Raw genomic sequence first — 8,964 nt, 5'->3', positions numbered from 1 at the left:
ATCCTTAGTTAGATCGATGTGCGACGCAAGTGTACAGCTACAACAAGCAAGAAGAGAAGATCGATATCACGCGCAAACATACAGAGCAGATGAAGAAAGAAAAACTAATCATCATCTGGCCAGTTCGGTAGGAAACCATCGCTGGATTTCATTCCCAGGAAAAACATACACATCAACAACCCAAGGTTATTCACACTACTCTACATTTGCAACGACGACGATGTCGGCTAGCTGCAGAGAAAATAGAAGAGCTAAACGAAGAGCAAGAAATAACTGACTAGCTAGCTAACTAGAGAAGATACTATGGTAGGAGATCAAATGCCTGGCCTGCCCCATGTATGCCGCCGCCGATGATGGTAACAAAGGCCCCGGTGGTCCAATTACCACGTCGCCGTATCAGCTATCCTCCATCGCCGGCAATGGCGGAAGCCAAGAACCGAGGCCACCAGGAAGCTACTACCTCGACGACGAGAAGGAGCGGAGGAAGCATCAGGTTGCTCCGGCTTGGCTTGCATGTGTAGAGTTTGCGAGGAGGGAGGAGGCGCGGGGTGAAGGGGAGTGTGGAGGTGGAGCTGCCTTTACTTGACACTTGACTTCCGGGAGCGATGCGTATTAAGGAGGAGAGGAAATGGCATGGAGCCCAGACCTGTTTGGTTTTATGCCTCCTCGACCTCCGGTGGTGGTGGCCTTGGCCCTGTAACTGTCTGAATGCCTGCGAATTTAAGCAGCCTGCGAGAAGCAGCAGGCTCATCGGAAGACGCACACAAGTTCGGCGACTCGTCATCTCGATGTCATGTTCCGCAGGGTCCGTTGAACCTGGAGAAAAAACACAGATGATAATTGCCAAGTGCTACTCCATTATATACGTGCAAGTTCGGGTGTCGTGCGCACATGCATGCTGCTAATATAAGCATGTGTGTTGTTGATCCCTTTCACATGTGGTCTGAAAGAAACATCTCTGGTTGATGTCTTCGGGCCAAAGACTAGGTCCGGAGTTGAACAAGCGCGAGATGGCGACGTCACTCTGTTGGGAGCATCGCACGTAGAGGTTCTAGGTTGGCCTCCTCTGGTGCTCGTCGTTGTTGAAGGCTGGTCTTGATGGGCACAATGGCGTCTAAGGCTGGTTTTGACGGACGCAATGCACGCCGTAGTCGGCAAGTTCATGACGGTGCCTTCGACAAAGTTCCGCCATCTACTCTTTTGTTGGATGCTAGGTCGACAAGGAGAGTCAAGGTGAAGCTTCAATCTTCGGAGGTGTCCGGGGCTGTTAGAGAGGGCCCTGTTGTCTTGTTTTGGACAGGTTCCTTGTACTTAAAATTCTGCCTTCCATAGTAGTACAAAAGGTGTACTCTTAAAAAAAAATCTGCTCCTTAGCTCTATGATATGTCGATGAATGTAATCTACCTTTCCAAGTGTGTAGCAAAATATATTTCACTTCTTTCCCGTCCCGTATATATACCTGCCATTCATTTACGTATCACTATTTTGTGCCAGACCTGCAAAGCCTCCAGCGAACATACGACATGTCACATTGCACTCAAATGAGCAAAGATACCACAATGTGTACAATAATTCCTCGACATGCCACAAATTCCTTCAACATGTTATGTACAGCTCACGCATGGTCCACAGCAGCGACAGTTCAGTACAAACGGTAATGGCCAAGGCAGTACAAATGGAGAAAAACCGAGCACATGGACCGACAAGACACAGGTTGGGTAATGGAGCTTCGACATCAAAGTGTACTAAAGAGTGTACAGGGAATGGCCACCAGGCCGGTGGCCCATGTCTACGATTTTTTGTGTATTTCTTACTCTCGTATAGTACTATTAAGCAAAATTTAATGAACAAACGGCGGCTACATCTATCTGTATGTGTACCTATTATGCTACCTGGAAAGCAGGAGAAAAAAATCACTTCTGGCAGCAGCAACTTTGGACACCAGGAAAGTACCAACCAAATCCTTGTGTATAACTAATGATGGACAGCACTACGACGACGACAACGAACATATAATCATCAGGATCCAGCTTCATCATTTCCATTTTCTGCAGGTGGGGCATTTGAAGTAGCATCATCTGTGGTCAGGTTGGACATACCATCAGACAATGAGTTCACCTCTTCGCACTCAGATGGTGCTGCTGTTGAGGCGCCATCCTCCGAACCAATATCAGAAGCAGCATCAGAAGCCATGCTAGATGGCTCCGATGGTTCAATCATATCAGATTGTGATAGTGGCGTTCTCTGTAGGCTCCAGTACATAATGCTAGCAGTAAGAGTTAGGATCATCTTCTGGTTCACCTGTTCAAACAACAAGAAGAAATAATATGAAACAGATAATATAAAGAGCACGACTCAGTTTCAATTCTCAATGAACAGCCATCATCGGTCTTCGGAAAAGAAAGGGATTTACAGCAGTCAGAGATGAAGATACTATAGCATTTAGCCATTTACCTCTATAATGTCCTCCGGCAGTAGGAAGACAGAACATCCAAGCTTTCTTGCAACACTGATGATGTAGGTAGCATTTAGCTTCTTTTCATCGTCTGGTAAAACCAAAAGAAATTGTCTATCAGCCAATAATACAGTACTTATTTCTCTTCATAGAAAGCATACATCATTAATCTGAACCAATTCATAAAATAGCACATATGGAACAGACCTGCTTCCCCCTTTGTAACTACTTTCCAGTTCACAACCCTTGGCTGAACTGCACTAAGAAGTTCGAGGAAGAACACTCCATTTGATAAGCTCTTATCCTGAAGGGAAAAACAGAAAGAAAAGATGAACAGCTGGAGTTTCTGATATGGTCCAATAAAGGATATGGACATTAAAATCACCTTGAAGCTTTCGATTCGAGATGTTCTTCCTGATGCTTTCACTTTGTTGTTGGCCCAGTTTAGTATATCCGAATCAGTAATCTGTTTTCCTTGGGATCCTTGGGAGTGGGATCTCAGTCTGTTTAGCAACTGAAGGATATTAAATCTCATCAATTGCCACAGAAGTGCTGAAAGACATCACAAAAAAGGTAAAATTATATATCAAACAAATTATCAAGTTCAGTGCATTAGCAGCTAGCTACAAGAGTTTACATGCATTCAAACTCACCAACTATCAATTTCTTATTTCCCTGAACAATATCGTTCCCAGCTAAATTTACTAACGAAAATTTTAGATCCTTCCCGATTTTTATAACTTGATTGCAATTCTCCAGTTTCCTAAATGGCATCTTAATTGGAGGTTTTGATGCTAACTTCCAATTGACAGATCCTGGAGAAACTTTGTCAAGTACTTCAAGAAGTACCCATCTGCAAGAGAATATATACTAAATTACCAACTCACTAATTGATACACACAAGACACTATGAAAATAATCTTGTTACCCATTGCGAACATCTTCAAAAACATTATTCACGTATGTTTCCACGCCAAGGCTGTTGATCCACATCCTGAAGGCCCTCTCCTCTCTGGATACTAAAACGTCATCACGTGTTGCTGACTGCGTGAGTGTAACTTGTTTAATGTCACTAGTTAGACCATTCCTGCACATCATGAATGACAGCATTCAACTGATGAATGTTTAACAGTACAATAATTATTGGCGAACATAGTACACGCGACTTAACACATACATTAAAATTCTAGAACCTTTTTCAGGAACATGAATCAGCACTTACCGATGCTGGAATATTTGTGCAACAAATGCAAGATTCAAGTTGGCAGAACCCTCAGTGATATCCTTTGGTGTAAGGTATCTTTTGCAGTCCAACTTTTCTGCTTGTTCTAGAACCATTTTTGCCCTCTCATCAGGATCCTTAGTCTCCACTGTTGTTTCAGGGGAGGTCTCTGGAGCAAGAGCTTTTAGAAGATAAGCATAGGCTTCACCATCCTGTACAGAACTAACTCATGTGACCATCCAACTCGAACAGAGCAAGAAAAGAAACAAAATAACAGGATCAAGTAACAGGCCTACAAACCTAGCCTTATATTATATAAAAGAAGAAACAACATTCAACAGTGAAAAGATGGTTCATAGATAATGCTGCAAAGCTGGCTGTTGATTCCGCACAAGGCAGAACTTAAATGAACAATAAGATCTACCAACGGGTTTAGGCAGATCATGGTATCGTTGCAGGCGTATCAACATTGCACACAATTAAGTGATTGGTAAGTGACTAAGTGTTGTGACATTTTCTGTCATACGCACCTTCACATCTGAAGAGAAATTGTTAACAGTTTTTTTGTAGCCAGCTTTTTTCAGATGATGGTTCATCCATTTCAGTAGCATTTTTTCTGGTGACAGGCTCAAAACTTCATCTATATCCTGCACAACATGCATTAAAACAGATTTAGTTTTGAGCAAAGGTGTGCAATAGGAAATGAAACAAATGTAGACTGCTTCTATTTACCTTGCTGTCATCGAACAATTCCACCAACTGCGGCGTCTTCTTGAGATTAAGATCAGCCAAAAGTTGAATCTGGTGAACAAGTGCAAGCAACTCTTTAAGTGATAAAGGCAGAGTTCAATCATTACTTGTCCATTTAATTTTGTCTAATGCAAAATTCAACTCAATATTTACCTTTATGATTTGAGAAATCAATCCAAGAACTAAATGAGGCTGCCAAATACAAAAGAAGTATGTTGTAAGTCAGCCTTGATTTTATGAAGTGAATTGATAGAACTGAACATAGAAATTAGGAACATTTTGTCTCTAAAGTAAGGTGGCTAAAACATCTTGATGAGGGAAGAGCACATGCAGCAATCAACAAGTGACCAAACAAGTATGGGAAGAGCATACTAGTAAGTGATATACTGAAGAAGCACAAAGGATACACAGCATTTAGTAATGACATGAGTATTAAAAATTAACAAACACTGCACAGGACATGAGAGAATTAAAGGTAGACGAATAATTAACCTCATCGCAAAATAAAAAAGATTATTTAGATACCGGCAACATTTTTAGATCAATCACACATCATGAGCAACAAGAAAGATATCAAATGTGGAATACATGACATACCCTTCCTTCCACTAAATCCTGGGTACCAATGTTGACAACAGTACATCCAATGGCCTTGGCAGAGTTGAGGCACAGTGTGTGGTTTTCATTCCTCTCCCATGGGTTAAGCACTCTTTTCTTATTTATTGCCCTCTCATCAATGGTCCCAGGTACAGCCACATTGATCAACTTACTGACAAAAGATCAACCCATGAATTAACATCAGTTAACACAACTAGCAGACAATTTCTGTTCGGAAAGTAAATGGGCATGCGCCCTGCGGCTAGCTAGAAAGCCATATATCTCACCAGAGCACAACACCGTCCCTGATAAGATCAAACAGCTGGTTGCCGGACGGGTCGATTGGCAAGTACTTCTTCAGGAACGGGTCTTCGCGCAGGTACGTGTTAATATGCGCCACATATGAAGACTTCTCGGCCTGGTTGAGATTGTGCAGCAGCGTAGTGACGGTGGATTTAAGGAACGAAGAGGAGTTCTTGCCGCGGCCAGCCCCGCCACCGGTGCCGGCGGCGCCTCCATCCTTGGCGCTCACCCTTGCTTGGAGTTTCAGGTACTCCTGCGAAAACAACCACACCAAATTCCCCATAAATTCTGCAGGACAGTGAAACCATTCTTCATCTGCACAGTAATAGCCAAGAGGGCAGAGAATCGCCGAGATGTACATGGAGGAACGACTCGAACTCAATCTCCTGGTCGCTGTCGGGGTACGACTCCGACAGGAAGGCGGCGATCTCCTCCTCGGAGACCACTTCGTGGAGCCCCCTCAGCTTCTTCATCAGCCCCGGGAGGTTCTTGGTGGTGACATGGCCCGATTCCCGCTTCAGCGACACGAACTGCAACGCAACGGAACAGAACAGAAACCTCGGATTGGAGCGGGGCTGGCAGACAATTTGCGGGTTTTCTCGCGCAGAGAAGCAAAATAAAATTAAAAAAACGAAATGGATTTGGGCGTCACCTTGGCCTTGAGCGATCGGAGCTCGACCTGCGTGAACTGGCCCTGCAGCGAGGGATCGGAGACGACGACCCCCACGAAGCCGGACATTTCGGCTCGATTCTACCCGCCTACGGCGCGGCTGCAGCAAAATTTTCAGATCAGGAAGGTCGCGAGTTGGAACCCCTGGGAAAATAGCGGATAGATCGCGGCGCGCGCCGTCGGCGTGGATGTGGGGGGAAGGTTAGCGGGACGGAGATACCTTCCGAATTGGTGACGGTAATTCCACCGTCCCCCTGGCGCGGTTTCCTTGTGCTGGAGGAGAAAGGTTGGCAATGGCGTCCGGGAAGGAGTTCCAGATTTCGTGGGGGCGGGAGGGCAGGGGGAAGTGGCGGAGACGAGGAGGGGAGGTAAGGGTGGGGTCTCTTTTTTTCTTTTCTTTTGTTTATTCTTTCTTTCGCTCTTCGATTTAGGTTTCCTCGTGGCTAAGACATTGGAAAAGGTAAGCAACGTGGGGGGTCAATAAACAAAATGAAAATGGGGAGAAAATGGGAGGAAGGTGGTTTTTTTTATTTCTGTAGCTGAAAATGGTACCACAAATGAATATGTGTGTGTATATATTTTAGATCGTGCATGTTGTCCGGTGAGTTTCCGTTCGCAACCAACAACATCAGGCCGGCTCAGGGAAAAATGGCAGCGGCGACGCATCGTCGACACGGTCTGAAGGTTGAAAATGAAGGGAATCTCAAAGATTTTGTTGTAATTTTTGTTTTCTTGTTGTGTTTTGTATTGTAGTATGTTTCTTTTAATATCAGGATCCTTTTCGCAAAAAAAATATAATGAATATTAGTGGCCTCAAGTTTATATAAAAATATGAAATCTATTTTTTTACATTGTATTTATTTAGTATTTTAGATTTGATATTTTTATGTAAAGTCATTCAAATTTGTTGAAAAGTTTCACTTATAGCAAAAATAATATGCACTATATTTTGTCATGGAGGAACTACTCGGAGCCTATTTACTGGTGGAAGTTAACCATGGTATAACTCAACTATTTAACGATGATATGACATTCATATAAAAAATATACATAATTTCTTCATGTAGTTGTATACATTCAATTTTGGGCAAATATGTCAAATCTAACAAAGAAAAACAATACCCTCTCCGCGCAAAATATAGTGCGTATAAAGCTTTTTTTTTCAAAGCCAAAGCATGTAAACTTAAAATGTATTTATTCAGGATAATAAATTAGTAGGAGTATTTTATTCAAGACCACCACAACACGTAGCATAGCAGCGTGCATGTTGGTCCACGACGCGTCCTTGCCATGTTACGTTCTTTTCTGCCGCTCTGCCGAAAGCGTCACCGGCGGTTTCCCAACGACGAGAAACGTCACCGGCCTGGGCTTGGCGTGTTCCTAGCACAAATGCTACATGCCACGGTTCGCACGGGAACAACCGAACAGGCCAACCTGCGTCGCTGTGCGAACACATGTCCTCCAATCCATCCACCACCGCCCACGAACCCGTCACACTCACACGACACGCTCGACTCGTCGTCGTCGGTGGCTCGGTGCGCACACGTACGGCGCCGAAACATTTATCTGGGAGAATGCTTCTTCTTCAGCAGATCTGCAATGACGAAAGCGAGCACCGTCTCTATCTCATAAAATTAATAAGAGCATCTCCAGTAGTCGTGTTCCCTAAACCATCTTCCAAAGAATTTGGACGCGCCAGATAAAAAAACCGTTTCCAGCCGCGTCTTCCAAAACCTTTTTTATCCGGCGCACCTCGATACGGTGTCCGGCGCCCCGAGCCCATCCCGCCCCACAGGGGACACTCCAGGCACGCCCGACACAAAAAAAAACGAGGCAATGTGTGGCGGGACCGACGCGTCAGCGGCACATTCAAGTTTGGAATTAACCGTCGCCTACCTCGCGGCGGAAATTATTCGCGCGCGGTGACACACGATCGAAGCGTCGCAACTTTGCCTTGATGGCAAAGGAGGGGCAGGCGAGACGTCCCGTCGGTGCTGTGCAGTCTCCACGCGTCGCCGGCGTTCGCACGCCACTGCGCGTTCCCGCGCTTTCTTCCCTCCGCTTCTCGCCTCTTCCCGCGCTTTCTTCCCGACACCGGCGTCTATAAAAGGCCCCCCGGGCTCAATGGCAGCCACCACAGCCGCCGACACCCCTTTCTCCGCCACAAGCACATCCCTCGTCGCTCGAACACCACTGCGCAATGGTGAACCGCCCCGGTGCCGGCCAGATCCCTCCACTGCCGTCTCCTCCACCACCACCTCCACCACCGGATTCGCAGTTCGGCATCGACGCCGCCGCGGAGGAAGAGTCGCCGCAGCACCGGGCGGAGCTTTGGCATGTAGAGCGGCAGCATCGACGGGAGGCAATCGAGCAGCGGGGGCATCAACAGCGTGAGGCGGCGGGCGGCGTCAGCAGCGGGAGACCCCGCAGCTGAGGAGAACGCGGCGTGGGTGGAGGCGATGCTGGCGGACACCATTGCGGCGTTCGATGCCGCCACGGCGAAAGAGGTGCGGCGGCGCCGGACAGAGGAGATGGCCGAGCGGTGGTGTGCAGAGTGTCGGTGCTCCGCCGCGGATCACTGCTGGATGTACTCGTCCGTCAACTGGAACAAGGCCTGCTTGGCGAGGATCTTCGAGCACGTGCACTGTGCACCGTCTCTGCCTGTTCATCGACCTGGACGACGACGGTGATGCTGGCCCGTCAAATAGGCATCGCCGACGCAAGGACGGTAGCCAGGGCTACAGCTACTTCGCACCGCCGAAGAAAGAGCCCGATAACAATGACAAGCAGGACTACGCGGCGGCAATGTACCGGCGTCTAGGGCCTTGGCCGTGGCCATTTTTAGGGTTTTTTCCGCCCTTTATATGAAATTGTCCGAACTTTCAATAAAAACGCTTGTTTTTATCAAATTTAATGAATTATTTTTCATGGGAGACACGGCTTGGAGTTAACCAGCCCCATTTGTCC

The 8,964-nt window shown here is 46.3% G+C and overlaps 1 protein-coding gene across 1 annotated transcript; it reads right to left on the bottom strand.

Moving 5' to 3' along the window:
- Window positions 1-1,531: 1,531 nt before the first annotated feature.
- LOC124693006 (fimbrin-4-like) lies at window positions 1,532-6,330 on the bottom strand. The gene is made up of 15 exons (XM_047226446.1): window positions 6,218-6,330; window positions 5,980-6,097; window positions 5,687-5,857; window positions 5,312-5,580; window positions 5,025-5,196; window positions 4,581-4,619; window positions 4,410-4,478; window positions 4,208-4,324; window positions 3,678-3,889; window positions 3,384-3,542; window positions 3,109-3,308; window positions 2,841-3,007; window positions 2,663-2,759; window positions 2,455-2,546; window positions 1,532-2,301 (listed from the first exon to the last, which is right to left on the bottom strand). The coding sequence occupies exons 2-15, from the start codon at window positions 6,064-6,066 to the stop codon at window positions 2,020-2,022; spliced, it is 2,133 nt and encodes a 710-aa protein (XP_047082402.1). The 5' UTR covers window positions 6,067-6,097; window positions 6,218-6,330; the 3' UTR covers window positions 1,532-2,019.
- Window positions 6,331-8,964: the final 2,634 nt, after the last annotated feature.

This window comes from Lolium rigidum, chromosome 2 (genome assembly GCF_022539505.1).
Source record: "Lolium rigidum isolate FL_2022 chromosome 2, APGP_CSIRO_Lrig_0.1, whole genome shotgun sequence".
Classification (NCBI taxonomy): domain Eukaryota; kingdom Viridiplantae; phylum Streptophyta; class Magnoliopsida; order Poales; family Poaceae; genus Lolium; species Lolium rigidum.
This window is presented reverse-complemented; position numbering and strand designations above follow the sequence as displayed.

Coding starts and splice junctions, on each gene's coding strand:
- LOC124693006 (XM_047226446.1), bottom strand. CDS start 6,066: ATGTCCGGCTTCGTGGGGGTCGTCGTCTCCGATCCCTCGCTGCAGGGC. Junction 5,858..5,979: donor TCCGATCGCTCAAGGCCAAG/GTGACGCCCAAA, acceptor GTTGCGTTGCAG/TTCGTGTCGCTGAAGCGGGA. Junction 5,581..5,686: donor AGTTCGAGTCGTTCCTCCAT/GTACATCTCGGC, acceptor TTGTTTTCGCAG/GAGTACCTGAAACTCCAAGC.